Source organism: Talpa occidentalis, unplaced genomic scaffold (assembly GCF_014898055.3).
Source record: "Talpa occidentalis isolate TD23 unplaced genomic scaffold, MPIMG_talOcc4v2.1 talOcc4.4, whole genome shotgun sequence".
NCBI lineage: Eukaryota > Metazoa > Chordata > Mammalia > Eulipotyphla > Talpidae > Talpa > Talpa occidentalis.
In genome coordinates this window covers 91,552,826-91,577,189 of record NW_023604295.1, presented here as the reverse complement: position 1 = coordinate 91,577,189, position 24,364 = coordinate 91,552,826, and the positions used below count along the sequence as shown (strand labels likewise).

Sequence of the window (24,364 nt, the reverse complement as noted above, 5' to 3'; positions counted from 1 at the left end):
AAAAGTACATCAGCTTACTATGTTTAATTTTTAATTAGTCATAAAATTCAAATTGTACCATCAAAACCAAAATCTAAAAAAATAAAATAAAATTAAGGCAAAGGCCTCCTCATAATAGCATATTTCTTTTCAATAATGTAATAAATAAAAGCCATAATTACCTGAAAATCTTCTCCCACATTATTAAGTGCAATATTTATGGTAAACGTGGAGGCATCGTGGTGAGGACGAAGAGAACGCTGTCTATCAGGGGAGTATTTTACTACAAAATTCAATAGCGCGAAACCCTAAAAAAGGCAAAGTAAACTGATGGAGTTACTTATCAACAAAAATATAACGTAGAACATTTGTGTGAAAACAGGCCATAAGCAAGAGGAATGGGAGGATAACTACCTTCGTATAATACCCTGCAAAGACCTTCAGTGTAACTGGTGCAATAAACTCCCGGATAAAATGAAGCCATACAGTCTCCAGATCAATTTGCTTCATGTGGATATCATCAGTTGGGACATTTTCATAACCACCAGATATACGGCTATCCTAGAAACAGCATTAATGAAATCATAAAATGTGGTCCACATGCAACTCATATTTATATTGTCTCTTGGAATTTTTTCAACTGCAAGATCATAATAAACAATAAAAATAACAGTTCAATTATAGCACACCATCTGCTTTAACTGTAAAACTATCAAAAATAACTTATATGCCAGGCTTGCAAATGTATCAATAATGAAACAAGTATTACAGACTCAGTAGACTCCTTTCTTTCTTATTTAATGTGTGTGTGAGGTTTGGCTATAAAGTAAATAAAATTGATTTCTGAAGCTCTCCCTTATTCCCTAAAAAATAAATTTTTCACAGAGATCCTTCTGGAAGCTTTATTTACTGTGATGGATGATAGATTCTGCTTAGCTCCTTTTTGGATTACCTACCACTGTAGCGATCTTTCCCTGCTAGGTGTCTCACTTCTATTTTGGAGCACTGCAAAGTCCTCCCATGATCACTTTTCATTATGCTACAACTGGTGAAGTCAAGTACTTCCTCACACTTTGAACTTTTGTCTCCCTGCTCAGCTAACTAGCTGGGTGTGTAAATATTCAGAAGCAGTAATATTCCAAAATATTCCACTTAAATTCCTTGGTATTAAGGAGCTAGCATCTATGGATTTTTAGAGCAAAAAAACATGTTGAATACACACAATACTTCCTGCCAAGTCTTTAACACTGAATGTAAATGCAAAACTGAATTATGCATTCAAACACATTCCCCCTTACATTTACACACACACACACAAATTTGGCAGTCAATCAGATAAAATTTTATCTTAGTATTCTCACTATAACTCCCTGTGAAAATGCAGAGAATAAAAGGTGACTTGCTGAAAAGCAATATCCCACAGGAAAAAAAAAAATAATAATGCATCTTTCCATCCCCAACCTCCAGGACACTGACCCTGAGGGACTATCAGGTCTAATTATATGCATAAATGAGAAACTGAGGCCCACACAGGTAAAAATGTTAAATAGTTACAGAATTAGAGTGGAAACAGAGCTCTCCTGAAGTACTGGCTAGCCATTTCATTCTAGTGTAGGACTCAGAGATGTATGACAACATGGACAAATCCCCTCTGAATTCTCATAATACCTACTATTTTCCCACCCCACATATGCACTTTAGTTTTTTTGTGTGAAATTTCAACTTACATGATGTTTTCCCCCAGACCACTTGCCATAGTTCTCCATTTCTTCCACTAATTCATCACATGCTTTTTCAGAAAATATGGGAAACCAAAAGACATCTGGACAAGGCTATAAAAGATGGCATCACCATTATGAGAATAACATTAATGACTTTTAACTAATAACTGGCATTTTGAAAATGGTAGGACAGAATACTTAATATTCACCTCACATTTTAAGAAGTTCACCCAACATTGTTGACATTATATTTACAAGCAATTCTAATAGGGTTTTCCTTTTTAACTCTCTCATACTATTTTTTTTTCAATTTAAACATCTGTGAAATCAAGATGTATTAGAGAAATGATCAGAGAGCCATTGTGATGTAACTGTAAGATCACAGTATAGGTATATGCTTGGTAAAATTTTCATTCTACCCTCATTGTATTTCTTTGTGCACAAGCACAAGCAGATTTAGTTTTTGTTGCATTTGCTCAGATGACTTTTGTTAAAGTGCATTTTAAAGTGACTATTTTATTTCAAGTAACTCTATGATTTGCCACTGAAATGAAAAATTGTCACTAGGATATATGATAAACTCTTTGTTTTAACAAGTCTTATATAACTCTTCCAGTATGTTCAAGATAAAAAAAAAAAATCTAAATGACTAGCAAACAATTGTCATAGTTTGGTAGTATTTTTTTTTTTTCTCACAGTAAAAAAAAAATAAATTTCAGACTTGAGGATGCTTTACATTCTCTGAAATGAGGTACTAGTTGGAACACTAAAAGAGTTCATTTTTAAAAGGCCTTTCTGAACATATTCTTGGATCCCAATCACTGAACAAATCTGGTGCCAGAGATCTGCCAATCCTTATATTAGTTGTTTCAGAGAACTATGATATTTGGGGTTGTGCTGAAAAAGAAGGTATTATATAAAAATCATTCCTAATTTCCATGCTCGCCATTTCTATAACTACCTGATCCTTGATTCTGCTGACCTAGTAATTCAGTTATATGAATTTAGTCATATGGTGTTTCACAACTTTTGCTGAAGCAGTACTGCAGGGAAGTAATCCCTTCTGGAAATCATCAAAAATGCTCTAGACATCATAGTAGTAACTCATACAAACCTGTTCAACAATATTTTCAGTGAAAATCTTTGGATAATCACGGTTTATATACTTGTCCTTCCAATCCTACAACAAAATCAAATGCACAGATTAAAACTAATTACCTTTTCAGAAATATTTTATAGAAAATATAAATTATGCACATTTTAGAAATCACTAAATTTTTTAATGACTGTGTAGTGAACACAACAGGAATTCTCAGAAACCACTGTTTGTTTTTAAAATTTGCCTGACACTGTGCGTACTCATATAATTCTATGAAACATGACATTTTCATAGGTGAAGATATATACCACACGATTTTAAAACTTGAGTAATTTTTACAGTGATTAGATTTGGATGCTACAATAAATCTAATGCATATATGAAGGGGTAGTTATTTAAAGTGTAAGTCCAGGGCCTCTCTCGTGGCACAGGGGTTAAGACACAACATATGAAGAAATCCACAGCCACTGCAGCACAAGTTCGATTCCCAGCTGGCCAGAGAGAAACCCACATAGGGGACAGACCTCTCACCCACTACTCCCCTCAGCAGTGTACTTCAGTCTGTCTGCCTGTTCTGTTCCCCACTCTGTCTCTGGTGAATCCTCTCACACCCTGCATCTCTGGCCTGTGCCCCAATTCTTGTATAAAAAAAATATTTAAAAAAAAAAAGTGTAAGTCCATGAGACAGGGAGTAGGACAGCAGCACCATAGCTTATTCTGGGTAGGAGTATCTGTTTACTTTCATTTTTCATTAAATTTTTTTTCTTACATAGTTGTTAATTTTTGGACAGTATATATTTCTCCTCTCAGGTGTAGTCTCCATAATTCTCCCACCGCCACAGCACCTGGGATCCATAGCCACAGTCCCTGTGCTTACCCTTCCCTTGTCTTTACCTCTCCATGCCCTTCTCCCACCTATGCCTCAAGTCTATGATTAGCTTGCAAATTTTGTCTTTTCTCTGACTCTTCGTTCAATTTCTCTATATTCCACATATAAGTGAAGCCATCTGATATTTATCTTTTTCCTTCTGACTTATTTTGCTTAATCCCTTCCAGTTCCATCCATGTTTCCACAAATGGTATGAGTTTATCTTGGGACTATTTGCTTAAAAGTAAAGGATAATGAACAAACTCCTGCCAACAAATAAAAACAAAAAATAAATATCAAATCAATTGACAATCATAGTTTTATAGTGAATTATTCTTTAACAATCTTTATTTTTTACTATATTTCTGATTAAACTTCAGCTTTTAATATGTATCAAAGAATGATCGTGGGATTACTAATACTTTCACTTTTTAGCTACTGAAATTAAGATATAAAACTGTATACTGAAAAAGAGTTCCACTTCATGCTAATTCATGAAACTGTTCTCTTTGATCAATCTCTGAGGTATAAACCACATAATAAGATACTTCAACTTTGTCAACACTGGCTAAGTAATCCTTTTCTTAGGACTTTGTCTCTTAGGTGAGACAGCCTAGGTAAGAGAAATTGCAGTGATGGGATAAATTCCCAAAGTCCTGTTTGACCATGTGAACTAAATCTTGGAATTGTGAGCCGTGTACACAATTCGGTACCCCACACAGACCATAAGATCTCTTGACTTATATATCATGAGTTACACCTTGACTAATGGTTATCTTAGAATTTCCCAGAGGGAGAAAACCTAGAGCCCATACTGCACGCTTGGAATGTAACCCATCTATGCATCCCAGGCACAGTCTAAACCAAAACAAGCTATGGCACAGCTCTCCAATTCCCCACCTCATGGACTTACCCTTTAAATACCTCCTCCTAAACCCATCCAGGGAGCGAGGTTATATTCTCCTTTCCCACACTGGCTCCCTCATTCATATGTCTCTTTAATAAAGCCTTGCCCTACAATTAGTGCTCTCTGGTGAATTTCTCCCAAGAGGACAAAGGACTCATTTTTTGTGTCAGGACCTGTAAAATGAATCAAGTGTTTTATTTAAAAATCCAGTATATATTGAATGATTTGATCCAAAAAGGTCTCTTCATAGACCTATTTAGGTTGCTTATCAAAATCGTTAATTTTCTCTTTACAAAGTACAAATAGAGGGAGCCAACAGGAAAGAGTTGTATGGCTCAAAATAATTATAATCAAAAAATGTTTCAAAAGATATTTGTCTGAAATATATCTTTTGTGGTCACATTCAGAGAACCCCTGCTAACTTAATCATAAGGATCAAATTACCTTATTATCTCATTTTGACTGATGAGTGTTCTGATTAAAAAATGAGGGGAAATTAGTCATACGTTATGTACTTTTTCCTAAGCCTCATTACTGGTTTTTTTTTGAAAATAAAGAAAAAAGCCCCTAAAATTTTACACTAAGTATTTAATATTATTTTTCATTTTAAACTATCTATCAAATAGTCAATAAACTGTGTTACTTTACCTAATATCTTTTAGGTTCTGAGTGATAATGAGAAATCATCAAATATTTGCTATGAAATATTCCTCAAAAGGTATATTGATCAAACTAATTTATGAAAGACAAAGCAAAAATATGGAACAAAAAGCAATTCCCATTAATATCTGATACTCTCCTCACAATTACATTCTTACATTAATATCTACAATTCAATATAATGTGGACATTGTTGTCAGGAAGCTAACATTACCCAAGAAATCAAGTAAATCTATACCTCAAAATACCAAGAAGCTTAGTACTGATGTAATATATGTAATTTCACCCAAACCATGAAGAAAAGTCTCTTTTAAATTCTGCTGCTGAGAAATATGAAGATACTGCAGCTAAAAATGGAACAAAAGAACTTTTTCAATGCAAACATGTCAAATGATACTTTTTCCTCCTTACAACAGTGTTAAGATATCATTATGGGGCCTCCCCTGTGGCGCAGCGGTTGAGCGCTGGGTTGCAAAGCTGCCTGCAGCCTCTGCAGCGCCGGTTCAATCCCCGGCTGCTCCCAGGCCACCGGAGGAGGGTCCCACATGGCGTGCAGACCTCTCCTGCCGCCCGCTGCTCCCCTCAGCAGTGTACTTCGGGCCTTCTGCCTGTTCTGCTCTCCGCTCTGGCTCTGGTGAATTCTTTCACCCTCCCTCGCTTCTGACTGTACCCAGTGCTCGTATAAATAAATAAATCTTTTAAAAAAAAAAAAATATCATTATGTTTACTGTCCCCAAATGCCAAACACTCCTACAAAATAAAAGACACTTCTAATCAGGTTGACCCAATCTTTTTAATTTATAACTTCACTGTGGCAAAGGAAAATCTTAAATAATTGTATTACAAAGATGGTTAGATGGTTATTCAAGAGAGTATTTTCTCTTGGATAAATATGCCAACTTGACTAAAGAAATTAGGACTCAGCAAGACAAAAAAATAGTTAATCCCTGTATATTCAAATCCTTAAGGGAGATAAGTTTAGAGTCTAAAAGGAAATAGTTTCCTTAAGACTTTCTTTATATGCTGATTTCACTTAGTCAGCCATTTGTTATGGTTATCTTTGGTGCATATTCACAATACTTTTATAAACAACACATAAAGTGCCTATAGTAAGTGTATTTTCCAAGCTAACATCTGTAATTTCCTCTTAAAAATCAGAATGTATGTCATATGTGAGCTACTTGCAAATAATTTTTCTAAAATCATGATTAAAAATTGATGGTATCTTTGTACATATAAAACTGAAATACTGGAATAAATCAAAGATGTTGATGATTCCATCCCCATTTCAAATGCATGTTTTTTTAAATACTATTAATCAAGTTTATAAGTATTTTGCAGATCATGTAGTTAATTTATCTTTTTAAAGATAATATAACTTAAAAAAAAAAAGCTTCTGACCACAGTTTCCTATTATCATCCCAATTGATTTACATCCATTTAGAGTTATGAGAAAATAAATAATAAATATAGCTGAGTATAAAATACATACCACAGGATTTTCAAAAATCTGCCAGAGGTCATTGTTATAATGGGAAGTATTATAATTAGCAGTTGATAACAGTCTTCCAAATTCATGTCTATTAGAAATGTACATAAACATACCCTAAATGCCAAAAAACATCAGTATTAACAATCTTAGAAGTACAAAAAATACATCTAACCATAGGAAAAATATACAGACAATGCAAATTTTAACTTTTATATTTAATTCATGAACATGCATTTTCATTTATCATATAAAACATGCATGATTTAAAATTAAAAAAATAAAACTTGGTTATGTATTCAGACACCACACAAAACTAATTGATAGCACTGACACTCAACTGAAAAAAAGAAGAGGAAGAATGGACTGTTTTTGTCCCTTTCTCATTGATGCTAGATGTAGACATCTGGGGGAAAAAATTCCTGTTTAGAAGGAGAAATATTTTTGAGACACCAAAATACAATGAATTTTACCTCTTCTGGCTTTTTTTCTCTTTCAAATAAGCCAACATATTTTTAAACAAGAATTCAAGTGTCAATATTATTTCATCGGTTTATTTTAAATTTTCATCTTAATTTTTAAAATCTGACCACAGAAATTACTCATACATTGTAAGGCAGCTAAAGCAATTAAGTCTTATATCCTTGCCCCCAACCAAATAAAAGTGGCAAATACCACTAAGGTTAAGAAGTTTCTCTCTGTACCTGTTTTAAATGATAAAACATTAGTTAAAAAAAAATAAGAGTATCCAAATCGCATTTTAATCAATATGTATCTATACTTACATCTACCCCTTCTTTCCCTTAATAAAACAAAAAAATATAAACTGGAAAAGCTAGTGAAACAGTATTGGGTTAAATTTTCTCATCCATAAATATCTTAACTATAAAAAGTAAATCAGCCCAAAGAACTAAGAGTTGACTATGACACAATGTTCACCTCCAATGCACAAAGCATACACACGCATATGCACAGATTGAAAATCAATGATTACCAACATTTTACCAATCTAACTGGAAAGGAGACTTTTGAAGAAAATTTACTGCAAGGCAATACCATATATAGTATTAATAAACAAAAATAAATAAAAGTAAATAAAAAGAACACCTTTGGGGGGCTGAGCATTTGGAATGTTTCCGGAGTAGGGGAGTCTTTTTCCCTTTGTAAAGTCTAAAATGAAGAGAAGCATTGGGTAAGTTGACCTGCAAACCCACTCTCTCAGTATTCTTAGGTAATAAAAATAGCAGCCCTGATCAAAAGCTGACATTCCAAAATGCGCTTTATAAACAACATGCAGAACAAGCAAAGCTTACAGCGCACATAACTCCAGCCCTTTCTTTTTCTTTCTTTCTTTTTTTTGGGGGAGGGGAGTGTCAAACATAAATCCAAGCTCATTCCTTAGCAGAATTTTCATTAGACACAAAATTAAGACAAAGGAAAAAATGTGTAAGAGAGGCCATTCCAGTATGCACCACTGAGTCAAATTAGCTGAACATGAGCACAGATTACAATCACAGGTACTGAGGATATTCAATGAAAAAGTGCAGAAAGATTTGTAGGGAAACAAATATATTCAAACAATACATGCCTTATTAAAAACAAAGAAAATAATACTTGCCAATTTTTCTGATTTTCCCCAAATCTCATTTGCTTAGATAAATTTGAATAATCTCATCATTTATATGACAGAAATTCTTAAAATATACTTTAAACATTTGCACATTTTGAAAAAGCAAATATTTTCTGTAGTTACTCAAGTTTTAAAATGAAAGTTGTTTTTAGAATAGCAATATATCATTAAATTCATATATATACATATATATTCTACATATCTTAATCCTTCACCCATTTTAGTGGTAAAGAAATCATCTTATTATAAGAACAATGTTAATAATGATAGAGAAAACATGGATATTTATTTCAGAACAAAAATGTGCTCTTAAATGTATAAGTGATCATTTTACTTGGCCTTACCTAATTAATTTAATTAAGTCATTTTTACTGTAATTTCAAATGAAATTAAAGATGAACTCTTAAAAATGCAAAGCTGATTTGTAACAAATCCACATTTACCACTGAAATTCTAGTGTTTATGAGTTATCCTAAGCACCAAACCTAACATTTTCAAATTATTTTCTATAATTGCTCCCAAATATTCAAAACAGAACCAAAAAAATTGGCTAGTACTTACAAATTAGAAAGACAAAGATATCAAACTCACATTGACATATCAACTGTTAAAGCAAGCCATTTTATAAGGACTTTGAAGCAAGTCATCATTTTAAACCCTACCATTTCTCTAGCATTTCGGCAAAGAGCCATATCAGGATCCAATTTATCACGAACAAAATAATTCCTTTCACTCATCTCTGATCGCAGTGTCTTGCCTTTAATTAAGTACACGTTAGCCATGTATGGGACATTCCATATCCCTCTAAAAGGAAAGAGAAGACATTCCAAAATACCACAAATACAAAATATTGAATGTTTTAGTATCATGTTAAAATAAATTCTTCACATGTTTATCAATTTTGTATATATGATTATTGGATTATTTGCAATTGCAAACACATTTAAGATAGCTGACAAATATATAAACACAATATACATATAATACATATGAGATTACTTGACAACTTGGTCTATACCACATTTTTATGAGCTAAATTACTATCTCCCTTGATAAACTTCAATTTTAGATTGATATTCATTGGGCATTTTGGCTGTTGTCCCTCAATTTGTCATTAGAGAAAATATTGTTATACCGCAGTTTTTCCATTTAAGATTAAACAATCTGATACCAAAAATAATCACATGCAACAGATGGTATGCTACAGCCAACTAACTCACCCTGGCTCCCCAGAGCTGATTTTTAGCTTCACTTTCTAAATTAATACTCGCTTATTTCACATTTGCAAATTTGAAATTAGTCATGGAAGAAGGATTTACATTACAGAAATTAGGAAACACTATAACCAGGGCACCCCCACCCCCAAGAACTAGTTATTAAGATATTTGTCAACCATTCCCAAAATATATTCTCTTGAAATCCATTAAGCATCTCAAGTGTTTGTACAAAAATGAAGGTATGAAGAAATATGCATTGTTCGGGGCATCCCTGATGGCTTAGGGGTTAAGTCTCAGCACTGCTACCACCATGGCTTATCATGACAGCCTGGGAGCTAGCCAGGGACCTGACCCAACAGAAAGCACCAGACCTCTCCTGTCTCGCCCACTGCTCTCCTTAGTGTACTTCAGTAGATCTGTCTGTTCTGTTCCTCAATTTGAAATCTCTCAGATCTCCCACCACCTCTGGCCTGCACCCCAATTTTTCTATGCAAAAATAAAATAAACCTTTAAAATATACACTGTATAGGATTTATCACTTGAATTAAAAAAGTAATCACTGGTAGATTGTGCAATGTTTCAATTTTGAAGAAAAACACAAATACATGTTTCAAAAGATGTCAAATTCCTTCATGTAGTTTTTGGATATGAAGTGTATTCCTTTATTGACTAAATCAAAAACCTCTACCATATTATTTCCCGTATATTTTAGACAACAATGACAGGAGGGTGGACAAGGACATCACCTGTGCTTAAGGTAACTTAAATGAAACATGAGTTCTCTATTCCACCTCTGCAAATGCTTATTCCAGCTATACCAAGCCGATATCAAGTGTATAGTCCATATAAATCATCCCAGTCAACAAAAGTACTTTGAAATAATAAAATTTGACCTCAGCGGTATTGTCTCAGATGTCAAGTTTCTTACCTGAAGCTAACAAAGGTCTTTCTCATATTTATATCATTTAAATTCACTATTACTATTCTCACATCTTTTACCACTCAACTGTTTAATGACAAGTATGTATGTTTTTTCCCCTAAATTTAAGTGCATATATTTCCAGTCATGAAAGAACTCAGTTCTAATTGTGGCACTATATCTCTGTCACTCACATCCATCATTTGTATGGAAAAAAGTCATACTTAATATTACTTGAGCAAAAAAAAAAAAAAACTTCAATTGCGAATATTTTAGTTAAAAACAACTGTTATTTCAGAAGTAAGTATCAATCATGGTCATATTTTATAAAAAGTATATATATTTTTAAATTCTTGAAATGGAAATCAGATTTTGGTGAACAAAGTAGAATATGATCTATTTCATTCAGCAAACTCCTGCAATAGAAAGTGTGGGAAGGCATTAATTATTGGTGATGTTCCTGTTTGTTTATTTATAAATTTTAAAAACTATCAAAACAACCTTCAACCTGGTCACTAAATAAATTAACTAACCTAAATTCCATTGCCCAAAGTTTTAACTAAAGAATATTATTTTCCTAATAACCATAAAATGGCTACCTATTTTCCATTAACAGTTCATTCTTTTGAACTTCAAAAACAGTTTATAAAATATCAATTTGATAGTATTTCAGGATCCTAAGTGATCACTGGATTTTCAAATTTCCATTAAACATAAAGAAAAGTAATAAACAATAACACATTAATGTTAACAATGTTAATCACATTTTGGATTATAATATTTTAAATTAAACTACTAAATTAAGTCACTTACACTCTATTCCCTTGAACAATATCCACATAATCTTCAGATCGAGCATAATATCCATCAGGACTCAGTGCTCCCCAGAAGTTGGACCACAGCTTTCCATGACGAGTTACAAGAGGAGCAATGATCTTTCTAGTTAGAAAAAAATTCAAATCCAAGTAATTATGTATTTGTAAATTGCCACAGAGTTAAGTGTTCTGGGCTTAGCATGACAAAGAAAACAACAAAGCCATTCAATACACATGTAGTTAGTCTAAAAAACTAAAGGTAACATAAAGGAGGAATTTCTTTCCATTACTTTTGCTTAAATAAGTACACAATTGATGTTCAACAATGCTTCTTAGAATAAAATAACAAAGAACAAGACAAAAGTAATTAAAAATACTAATGAAAGCATAAAAATGACTTTAAGAAAAATTATTGAAGTAATACTGGTTTACATCATAGTTTGTATTTAGGAAGTACAGGAGTCTCCATTCAGGCGTTGCTAAATAACACTCCCACCACCAAAGCACCCTTAGCCCAAATGACTTCTAAAAGTAACTTAGTTGTATCTAAAAAAAGTGAAGCTACCTTAATCATTTCAAGCATTTCAGAAATTATGTTAAATAAATCCAGTATTTTTGTCACTGGGCAGACATAATAGCCCCTGGTGCAATAAAGTATCTAATAAATATTTATTGAATTTTAAAGAAAAAATGAATGAAGATGGGCTGAAATATTTGTCAGTATGTTAGTTTTCTAAATTAAGTCCCACATTACTTTAAAGTATTACTTTTGCTTTACATATTTTAAATTAAGTTGTGTTATACCAGATAACAGTAAAATTTTTATGATCATTTAGCTAAATTAAAAAAAAAAAATACAATCGAGGTAATTGCCAAGGTAACTTCTCTCTCACCACTACCAGAAAGTTGTCCCCTTGAAACAGCCCAGTTTACAATTTAAAAGATGCCAGGGAAATCTAATTTATAATCAAAAATTTACCAAGTAACAATGAAATATGAAGTTCCTCAGTATTACCTCTAAAATGAACTGAACAATAGTAGTGTTCAGTTCAGGTAAGTAATTTTAAGAATAGCTCATGAAACTACTCAAGAGGAAGTATATGGACCAACAGTTCTCTATTAAAAAAAAACGCAAAAACTAGTATTAGTCATGTCATTATTTCAACTAGCTTTAAGTTTAAAAAAGGCCAAATATAATAATGATATATTACACTTGTGATCATAACTAACATTAAATATATCTAATTGTATCAGGTTTTCTGTTTGACTTAATTAAAACGAATTAGAATAAAAAGATTACAAACTTTGGAGAATAAGGTGTCCACACAGATGTAGAAAATGACTATCATTTAAAAAATAAATGTGTAAGGGATCTTAAGTAATACCTGTTTTGTTCAATCAAAATTTTTAAAGTCCTTGCATTTGTCAAAACAACATCTGCATCCACACTAAAGTAATATTCACAGTTTTCATCCTGACGGCAAAAATCCCTGCGGTTGAAAAAGAAGTGAAAAAGAATTAGATAAAACAAATATTGTTGAATGAAAATGTTAACATGAAATTTATATGTAAGGCGCCTCCCTGGTGGCTCAAGGGGTTAAGACGCAACCTACGAAGCTCTCTGCAGCCTCTGCAGTACGAGTTCCATCCCCCCACTGGCCAGGGAGCAACCCACATGGCACAGCAGACCTCTCTTGTCTCGCCCGCTGCTCCCCTCAGCAGTGCATTTCAGTCAATCTGCCTGTTCTGTTCCCCATTCTGTCTCTGGTGAATCCTCTCACTGCCCCGCAAGCCTATGGACTGTACCCCAGCTCTTGCATGCATAAATAAATCAATCTTTAAAAAAAGCTTAAAAAAAAAAGAAATTTATATGTAAAATAAGATTTCTCTACCATACTTTTCAAATCAAAATAGTAAGAATAAATACTGTCTTAAATTGTAAAATGGCAAGTTTATCAACACAGATGTTCATAAGTAGAGCAACACAAAAACTGTAAGCCAGGTGAAACTAATTACTTTCAGGTATTTAAAAAAATAATTCCCTCCTGTCAGAAAATGGTAATTTATAATTAAAATTTAATTTTTCTTAAAGGGGGAATAATTTACTGAAATAAATTTACCAACAAATTTCTCCATAAATCAAAAATTTGTTGGGCCTTCCCCGGTGGCACACTGGTTGAGCACTGGGCTGTAAGGCTGCCCACATCCTCTGCAGCACCGGGTCGATCCCCAGCCTCTGGCAAGGGTCCCACATGGTGCGCAGACCTCTCCTGCCATGCCCGCTGCTCCCCTCAGCAGTGTATTTCGTCAGTCCGCCTGTTCTGTTCCCCGCTCTGGTTCTGGTGAATTCTCTCACCCTCCCGCACTTCTGACTGTACCCCAGTGCTTGTATAAATAAATAAATAAATCTTTAAATAAATAAATAAAAAATGTGTTGCGCTCACTTACAGAGAGTGAAAAATCTTATATATCCAACCACTCAGCTTTGCATGAACCTTGGAGCTACAAATGTATAATTCTTAAGGTATTGGCACTTTTTAAAATTGATTTGCATGAAATTCTTTCCAAGGTAGTCACTTTCCTGCTTCCTAATAAGAAACTATTATGTACACATTTCTTGGTGAAGTCTATATCATTATCACAAAGAACAGTAAGGCGGACCACTCGTAACACCAATATGACACATTACGACTCCACTTATGGTTTCTGGAATTAAGCTTTCCTCTTTCCTTTTCTGAAATCCTACCCTCACTGCTGGCTCCAGTTATCATGTCCTGTTGTTGTCAGAGTCCAGCCCCATATCACATCCTTCTCCAAACAATCCATTGTCAAACACAACATTAACCAGGAAAGCTTATTAAAACTGCAAAAGTGGGCCTCCCCGGTGGCGCAGCGGTTAAGCGCTGGGTTGCGAAGCTGCCTGAAGCCTCTGCAGCACCGGTTCGATCCCCGGCTGCTCCCCGGCCACTGGAGGAGGGTCCCACAGGGCGTGCAGACTTCTCCTGCCGCCCGCTGCTCCCCTCAGCAGTGTACTTTGATCCTTCTGCCTGCTCTGCTCCCCCTCTGGCTCTGGTGAATTCTCTCACCCTCCGCACTTCTGACTGTACCTAGTGCTTGTATAAATAAATAAACCGTTTAAGATAAATAAATAAATAAAACTGCAAAAGTTAGAGACATTTTGAATGTGAATCCAATGGATTCTCCAATGAATATGTTATGCAACTAATTAGCAGCAACATTTGTTTAATTTTTCTGAGGCGTGTTTTTCTGCCACACACCTTAACCCCCATACCAGGTAATAGCTATCATTTTCAGTCCTGAACTTTCACAGCACAAGAAAGAACATCTGATGAGATGTCTCTATGACTCATTTTTCACAGTTCTTAGGCTGCAGCCTGGTATAATCACTAAATATTCACTGAATGCATGATTACTTTTACAGTACTTCAGATTTACTAGTAGTCTGTCTGAAGTATTACAGAGTCTAAAAAAAAAAGAGCTAAACTAATTTTATGTACATCATTAGGTAACTAGAAATAAATAGTACCATTTCCCCCCTACACAATATGACCCACACATTTTATCACGCAACAACCTTTAGATAGTAAGCATTTAAGTCACTGCTAACACTAGTCATACTATTCACTTGCCTAAGCATGTCTTTAAATCTTGATCTGATTTTTACTTAGTAGTATTATTAAATTTGTTGACTCTTAGCCATAAAAAGAAAAGATGAATAACTTCCTTGGTCATTTTTGCAAGTAAATACATCCAAACATGAATATAGTATAGATGAGTTCACATGTGCACAGAGATATGTGTGCACACATACATGTACATACACACACATGCACACACACAAGTTGACATCCAAGTTTAAGGTGCTAGTTTTGAAGGATTGTGTCTTTTTTTAGTAGAAATTATTTAAATTTATCAAAACATACATTCCCATGTTTCTGGCTTCCGCTTGACTTAGATTTTCTTCTGGTCCTACTATTTTTATAGAACTGATTTCATGTTTAGCTTTATCAAAAAATGTCTTGATGTCCTTTTCATGATAAACTTCCTATAATGTATATAAAAAATTGAAAATTAGAGAAAACAGAAGGCAATAATATGACTGAAGTATTCATATGTAGGGATGGTGAAGTTGTGAATTTCACATATACATATTGAGACAAAATTATGACAATTACAGACTAAATGACAACCACATTAAACATGTTATATTTGAATATCACCTAAATGCCACATGAATAATCTCAACTACATAAAATTTAGTACTTTTTAAACAGAAGGTAATTCAAAATTATTTTAACAGCTACTATACAGATCCTTGCACAGATATTCAAATCTTCAATGCTATAAAATGTTTCTAACTTGAGGGATAAAATGGTTATAGCCTGAGAATTTTAGACATGTGTCATAAAATATCTATTTAAATGTCTATTAAATTTAATAGATATTAAACTTTACAAATATAAAATAATTTTATAAGGTTTTATAAAATTAATCTTTTGCTAATCTGTGAAGCTAGAGAAAAAATTAACAGTCACATACAAAATTGTGCTTTTACAAGAAAGGAGAGTTTAACAAAATTTTGCCAACAGGGAAATACAATGTGAAATTCATCACATAATAATCATCAATTAGTGAGACAGAGCTGTGCTAAAAATTCAATAGGATTAGCTGTCTCCAAGCATATGAAATGCTTCATGAAAAGCATTTCATAGCTTTTTATGTATCAAGTTCTACCAAAAATTCTGAAAGATTTTCAGTTTCTCACAAATACTTATCACATAAAAGCTATATAGACTTAACTGTTAAATAAATGAAGAGCAGATTAAAATCCCTGCCTCCTATGAAGGGAAGAAAAATATAAATAAAAGAAACAATACATAAAAACCCAAAACACTTAAATGTAATTACATGAACTACAACACATTTTACAATGCAAATGTTCAATGATTCACCCTTTTAAGTTAAATTAGCAGGTTTTCTGCAAATTTAACATATTCTCTGAAAAAGGCAAATGTTTATCTGACAGATACATTAGAAGGAAATAAAAAACAATTGTTCAACAAAAGTATTGTGACAGGAGAGTGAAAAAGGCATCTTTCACAGTCTGAGTTTTTATAGCTGATATTAAATGCCAATTGTTTCTGTGGGAAAGAGTCAAGTAAAAGGAAATATACTGAAGGAAAATATCTTTAAGTTTAGCTTATAAATGGGAGGTGTTTGGGAAATTGAATATTTTTGAAGGCAATGATCATATCAAAAATTTTGGGAAGAGCAAACCATTGTGTTATTAGTAAAACAATATACTTTCTGAAAGTGATTTCAAGCCCTGATGTTATGGTATCAGCATAAACTGTGAATAATTTAATAACTGGCTTTACAAAAAAAGAAAGAAAATAATAGCACTAGAACTAACCCTAAGGCAAAGCTTTTAGCATCCTAACTTTTGACATCTTTAGGTACTAAAAAGTCAAGAGCAGTAATAAGTTCAAAAATCATTCCCTGACTTTAAGTATATTTTTTATATATAAATAGTAACAAATAGTTTCAAAGAGGATCAAAAACAGTTTTCACATAAAATAGTTATTTCTCAAATACTTACTTTGTTATGAATAAAGAGTTTAAGTGCTTTTTTTGGGTAATCCAGTACCAACAGTCTGTCCAGAAATCGAGGTAGAAAAGGGGTTGGTTGCTCAATGAAAACACCTATTGTTACATTTGGATAGACCTTTGTTTTGTAGTAAATAAACAAAAAGATAAATTATCATCAACGTGGTATTACTTTAACTACTATTCAAGTCTTCAAGTCTTAATCAGTACAATACAAAACACTAGAATATCTGTTCAGCATAATCTGCCAAATTTAAATTTCTCTATAGCAGTTTTCTAACACTATAAATACATTTTCATGAACCTCAAGTGGTTTTATCCAATCATATCTTGGTATTATGAGATAGGTTTATAGAGGAAACTCACTGTCATATTTATTATGTGGGTATAATAAAGGATATTGCCTACTTTATTATTCAATTCCTTCTTTATAATGCACTTAAAGAAGCTTTCATCAAATCTGAATGTATTTTGACAGCTGCATTTAAGAAACCAGAATGTTAACTGTGTTTCCCTTTTTCCCCCATGCTTGGAAGTTCAATGCTTAATTTTTAGTTCAAATAAAGAAATCATAGCAGACTTGAGCCTTCATTTTCATCTGTGAATAGCTCCCCTAATTATTTACTAATAGTACTTTATTTTATTTCATCATCCGATATATAAGGAAAGCTATTTTCTTTCATTTATATATTTTATATTTTATCTATTTTAAATGTTTTCCTAAATACTCTTTGGTTACATTTTAGGAGACTATTTAACCTTTCATTCATTGCATGAAAAATTCTGAAATATTCATTATATTTGTCAGTTCTCATTACAAAAACATTTTCAGAAAATGGAATGAAATTTCCTGACTTGAAAAACTTACAGTATGGAAAGACAGAAACTTAACTAAATGACCATGTAATCATATTATTACCAGAACTATATTAAAGATTTTTTAATAATTTTTGAAACCATGTTTTAAAGCTTGAATTTAAGAATTATAGATTTAAGTTCCATGTAAGTAAATACCTCTCCCCACCTCTTCACACATTGTAACTGATATATTCCTCTTTTATCTGTTTTACAGCAGCATTTGTTTGCACTACAGTACAACTTGTACACCGTTGTACTTCTTGATCAATTCATTTACTCATCCAAATATTCATTACTAAATGATTAAACTAATATAAACTAAAGATGGGTATCCCTGGTGGCACAGGGGTTAAGTCTCAGTGTTATCAAGCTATACCACAGCCAGGGAGATAACCCACATGGCAGCAGACCTCTTCTATCTCACCTGCTGCTCCCCTCAGCAGTTTATTTCAGTAGATCTGCCTGTTCTGCTCCCCTCTCTGTCTCTGGTGAATACTCTCACCCCTGGCGACACTGGCCTACAGTCTAGTTCTTAAATACATAAATAAATAAATCTTTTTTAAAAAGTATCTATTATTTGTGTATTATTGCTGGGATGCCTGCCTTGTTAACTTATTGTCATGTTACATTTATAATCATTTAAGTGACACATTTTTGATGACTATCAACACAATCTTTGATGCTGCCATAGTTAGATATCACATATGGGGGTTAAGTCTCAGTGCTATCACCACTATGGCCTGAGTTCAGTCCCTGGCCAGGGAACTAACTCACTTGGCACAGCAAACCTCTCCTGTCTCATCCACTGCTCCCCTCAGAAGTGTATTTCAGTCAATCTGCCTGTTCTCTCCCCTCTCTGTCTCTGGTGCATCTTCTCACCCCCCGCACCTTTGGCCTATATCCCAGTTTTTGTACTAAAGAGAAAGTATCTACCCTCTGGAATTTCTCAGTGTAATAGGGAAAAAAGAAAATAAAAAGTGAATTACAACTCTCCTTCATATCAAGTGGGATGAAGCATTTCATAACTTCAGAGAGTACTTTATTACTCAAATTTACACAAAGAAAATAGAATTCAGAGAAACTAAACAACCTGGAACACATGGATTAGTAAAGAGCTGGGTATCAACATGCTACACAGCCATTATCAATCAAAGTTAATTTTTATATACTAATGATAATAATACAACAGTCAACATTTACTGATGAGTCAGCACTTCAAATATTTATGCTTGTAAATATTATATATAAAATATATAAAATTTCATTTAATGCTACCAACTCTCTGGGTTATTATTTTTACATATAAAGAAATTTGCCCATGACCCACATCTAAGAACAGGTCTGACATTATAACAACACACATAATTTTACATAATTTTGATAACATTATTAAAAGTAAAATTTTAAATCATAAAACAGTTTATCTCTATTACATAATGACACATAAAACACATGAGAAATTTATTTTTGTAATAGAATGAATATTTTTTTTTCTAAGACTGTAGGAAAAAACAAATAATCAACTGATTTACTTATCTATGAAAATAGATAAAAATTTTGAATATGAAAAATGTAATATATTTTTGTATCTTTGTACTAGTAGGTTTATGTAACTAGAACAAACAGTTAAAAAGTATTAACAATTCCTCCAGTATACAACACTGCTTTCTGCAAAAAAGATCAAAATTAATCTTTAAATATCCTCATGCTGCAAAAATATGGTGACATTCTTTCCAGATAGGAAACATTCAGTTTGTTATTTGAGAGAATGTCCAAAAAATCCTTATTTCAAGTAAAACTGAGCTCTATTCAGAAGTTCCTAAATGTGCAGAAGTTACTCTTTTTCCTCCTTTCTGACAGTTACAAGAATAGAAACTAATTTAGGAGTTTTAGTTACTATGGACATCCTAAAACTGCTCTCATTAATGACAGACAATTCATATACATGTTTTTAAAATAATAAACACTTTCAATTGCTCATTGGCCCTCAAAGAATAAATAAGTAAATAGCTATAATTCCCTCTGAAGTGTATATATATATATATATATATATATATATATATATATATATATATGTAGCAGCATGCTTGGCATACACTTGAAACATCCAAGCAAAATTGTAAAGCAGTCAAGGATATGGGAACTGGAGCCAGACTGCCTAAATTAAAATCCCATCTCCAACACTTAAAAAATTATGTACCCTAAAGTAGGGAGGTAACCTGTCCATACTTCATTTATCTCATCTATAAAACTGTCAAAAGTACTACTGACTTGTGAGATGTTGTGAAGTTTACTAGATGTAAAATGCTTAAGGCCTTCTTATATAAACATATATTATTATTTTTAAAAGACCAAATTTGAAAAATAAACACAAATAAAATAAATTAATACAGATGCTGAGGCATGTAACTATTTTCTTCTCAATGTGTGACCAAGGTAGTTGACTGAAATAAAACATGAGCACCCAACCATACCAAGCTATTAAATATTAACAACCAACTCACTATTATGTGGGTAAGTTATTAGCTGGTTTTGTTTTCAAAGCAGTTCAGAAATATATAAATCTAGCAAATTTTTTAGTCAGCATATTTTATTTTCATAAATGCACTATAATATCAAAACTATAGAATAAGGTGACTTTTTTCCTATATATAAACCTCTGCAATTCATGACATGTAACTTTTTATAACCACATTTTTAAGGAGTCAATCCTACTTACATCTACTTCAGACAAGTCAATTGTATCCAAATTACAAAAAGTGCAGCCATTATCCTGGGTCCATGCATTAGGTACATAGTTTCCAAAATAATTCAGAAGAATCTAGTAAATGAAAGAAAACTGTATTAGCAAAAATGAGCTTCTCCCATCAATGTCTAGAAATGAAAAAAAAAATTCCACTATAAGTCATAAAAGTCACTTTATTTCATTATATAGCAAATAACAGGAGAGACACAATTAAGGGAATATGTCAAACAATGAAACAGTTTTTATTGGACTAATAAGACTTATTAGCAAAACAAAGCAAATAAGAGCAGGTATGTGAATAGTAATTTAGGAATAAGCATGGATTGCCAAGGTGAATGGGAGAGTGTCAAAATAACTTTTTTTTTTAAGATTTATTTATTTTTATACAAGAACCAGGGTACAGGCCGGATGCGCAGGAAGGTGAGGGGATTCACCGGAGGCAGAGCAGGGAACAGAACAGGCAGACTGACAAAAAATTATTATTTCCAAAATAATTCAGAAGAATCTAGTAAATGAAGGAAAACTGTATTAGCAAAAATGAGCTTCTCCCATCAATGTCTAGAAATGAAAAAAAAAATTCCACTATAAGTCATAAAAGTCACTTTATTTCATTATATAGCAAATAACAGGAGAGACACAATTAAGGGAATATGTCAAACAATGAAACAGTTTTTATTGGACTAATAAGACTTATTAGCAAAACAAAGCAAATAAGAGCAGGTATGTGAATAGTAATTTAGGAATAAGCATGGATTGCCAAGGTGAATGGGAGAGTGTCAAAATAACTTTTTTTTTTAAGATTTATTTATTTTTATACAAGAACCAGGGTACAGGCCGGATGCGCAGGAAGGTGAGGGGATTCACCGGAGGCAGAGCAGGGAACAGAACAGGCAGACTGACAAAACACACTGCTGAGGGGAGCAGCAGGCAAGGCAGGAGAGGTCTGCTTCGCCATGTGGGATTCTCGCTGGCCAGCTCTTAACGAACCCCTGCTGCAGAGGCTGCAGACAGCTTCACAGCGTGGCGCTCAACTGCCAGCGCCACCAGAGAGGCCCCAAAATGACTTCTTAAGACCATCACCACATGAAACAAAAACTGTACAAACTTTATCACCAAAGGCCTAAACTCTTTCAGAAAACCCTACTTACTATAACCAGACTTCTAGACAGTGATTCAAGGGCACTGACTTCAGGACAAGAAAGAATGCAGAATAAAACAGATCTAGAACAAGGACCTAGAAACTACCCCAAAACTACCATCAATAAACTAAAGGGGGGGCCTCCTTGATGGCCTAGGCGTTAAGTCTCAGCACTATCACTGCTATGGCATAAGTTCAATCCCCATCCAGGGAGCTTACTCATATACGGCACAACAAACCTCTCCTGTCTCCCTCGTTACCCCCCTCAGCAGTGTGTTTCATTAGATTTACCGGTAATGTTCCCAGCTATCTCTCACCCAGCACCCGCGCCTCTAGCCTATACCCCAGTTTTTCTGTGCATAAATCAATAAATGAATAAACCTTTAAAATAATAAAGGACAGTATTGTTTCCCCACTCACCCCTTTCAGATCTCTCAGAGAGTCTCCTTTGTGAGTTATCTCCCTTTTCTTTGAGTAACTATTAGCACTCAATTTGATCTATGAAGTTTGAGTCCTGGGCCTCCCTAGTGGTGCAAGTGGTTAAGCACAGCACTATGAAGCTGTCTGTAGCCTCTGCAGCATGAATTTGATCCCCTGCCAGACAGGGAGCTACCCACATGGCACAGCAGACCTCTCCTGTCTTGCCCGCTGCTCCCTCAGCAGTGTATTTCAGTCAGTCAGCCTGTTCTGTTCCCCACTCTGTCTCTATTGAATCCTCTCACCCCCCTACACCCCTGGCCTGTACCCCAGTTCTTATATGCATAAATAAATAAATCTTTTAAAAAAAAGTTTGAGTCCCTGTATGTGTTTTGAGTAGAGAAGAGGGTGGGGACAGATGGATGAGGAAAGAGAAGTAAACATGCTACAATAAGCCTGAGTCCTCAAACAAATCCTGAATATCACTACAGAGTGGACATCATAGGGAAAATTCTCCCAAATTACTTTTAAAAAATGACTCTACATGCTATGACAATTGAAATAATAGTTGCAGCATGAACATTTGTAGTTTTTTTATTTTTACTTCTCTTCACAAACTGTAATTGTTTTACCCCAAGACAGTGAAGGTAAGGCAAATTAACATTGACTATAATTTTAGAGCTCTGCTTAAAGGAGCAGCTAAAAATTCTTGCCTACATAATTATTAATTTTTCACTGGAAATCCAAAATGAATGCAAAAGAAAAATGTTTCTCTATGAATATGATGGCCAAAAATGTACAGAATTGCCAACTGGATTTTTCAAGCTTACGAAAGACTCTAAAGGCTCTAAAAGAGTTCTTATGGTATACAATAGATGAGGTAATTAGTCCAGTACTATGACACCAGATTCCACCGAAATATGTGGCATTCCATTCAAATAGTTCTATTGTACTAAAACTAAAACAAATACTTGTGAAAAAAGAATAGCATTCATCACCATGGGAAAATCTTTGTGCTACACAGTTAGAGCAGACAGTTATATTTAATCTGTATAGCACAACCACACACCATGGGCAAGTACCTCAAATGCCATTTGAACTACGTGATAATTTAGGAAACAAAGTAAAAGAAGGGAAATATGCAGGCATATTATTCACTAACATATCAATAATCAATTTGCACATTTTAATGTATTCCTATAAAAATTTACTGTCATCAGTCCTCCCGGTGGCCTAGAGGTAAAGTCTCAGTGCTATCACTACCACGGCCTGAGTTTGATCCCCAGCCAGGGAGCTAACCCACATGTCACAGCAGACCTCTCCTCTCTTGCCCTCTTCTCCCCTCAGCAATGTATTTCAGTAAATCCACTCTGCTCCCCACTCTATCTGGTGAATCCTCTCACCTCCCACACTTCTGGCCTACCCCCCAGTTCTTCTATGCAAAAAATAAAGAAATTTGAAAAAAATACTGTCATCAAATTACAAATGCAAACATTAATTTAATCATGTATGTTCTATACAATATATACAATGTGATTTTGAAGGAGGAAAATGAAAATAGTCATGTGAAAATCATTATTATGCATTAATTCTACTGACTTTTTAAAAGCATTGTTTTGTTTAAAATAGTCTGGGAGGGCCTCCCTGGTGGCGCAAAGGGTTAAGTCTCAGCACTAAGAAGCTATGGGCAACCACTGTAGCATGAGATTGATACCGGGCTAGAGGATAACCCATAGGGTGCAGCAAACCTCTCCTGTCTCGCCCGCTGCTCCCCTCAGCAGTGGATTTCAGTAGATCCACCTGCTCTACTCCCCACTTTGTCTCTGGTGAATCCTCTCACCCCCCACACCTCTGGCTTGTACCCCAGCTCTTGTATGCATAAATAAAATAAATCTTTAAAAAAAAATAGTCTGGGAAATAAAACATTCTTAAAGAAGGAACAAACTCCATAAATAGTTGGCCTAAATCTGCAACTCCCATCTATACATAAAGACTGGTACTTTCCTCACCTTAGAAATCTCATAAAAAATATGAGGGAATGAATATATGTGACTATGAAAAAGATCAATATTTTAGAGCATACAGAACACTACTTTGAGTTTTCAAACGTAAATTTGATTTTGTAAATTTTCTACTTTTTAATTTCAATTTTATAGATTCTTGAGGCATTTTAAAAACATTACTTTTGACTGGAAACCTCCCCTCCCTCTTTTGAATTTCTCACCACACAGGCAGAGTTTGTCTGCCACACCCACCCTCCATGTACATCTGTT

General features: G+C 33.8%; 1 protein-coding gene across 2 annotated transcripts in view; it reads right to left on the bottom strand.

Moving 5' to 3' along the window:
* Nucleotides 1-24,364, bottom strand: part of PLOD2 (procollagen-lysine,2-oxoglutarate 5-dioxygenase 2) — a 97,791-nt gene that overhangs the window by 1,448 nt on the left and 71,979 nt on the right. Inside the window, exons 8-19 of one of the 2 annotated variants that reach the window (XM_037525831.2) lie at nucleotides 20,510-20,611; nucleotides 16,925-17,050; nucleotides 15,249-15,370; nucleotides 12,690-12,794; nucleotides 11,303-11,428; nucleotides 9,016-9,157; nucleotides 7,831-7,893; nucleotides 6,727-6,840; nucleotides 2,815-2,880; nucleotides 1,707-1,811; nucleotides 394-540; nucleotides 162-287 (exon numbers count right to left, since the gene is read on the bottom strand). In XM_037525831.2, the coding sequence (XP_037381728.1) occupies nucleotides 162-287; nucleotides 394-540; nucleotides 1,707-1,811; nucleotides 2,815-2,880; nucleotides 6,727-6,840; nucleotides 7,831-7,893; nucleotides 9,016-9,157; nucleotides 11,303-11,428; nucleotides 12,690-12,794; nucleotides 15,249-15,370; nucleotides 16,925-17,050; nucleotides 20,510-20,611 (1,344 nt within the window). The remainder of the gene's footprint in view (nucleotides 1-161; nucleotides 288-393; nucleotides 541-1,706; nucleotides 1,812-2,814; nucleotides 2,881-6,726; nucleotides 6,841-7,830; nucleotides 7,894-9,015; nucleotides 9,158-11,302; nucleotides 11,429-12,689; nucleotides 12,795-15,248; nucleotides 15,371-16,924; nucleotides 17,051-20,509; nucleotides 20,612-24,364) is intronic. The other variant, XM_037525832.2, reaches the window with a different exon arrangement.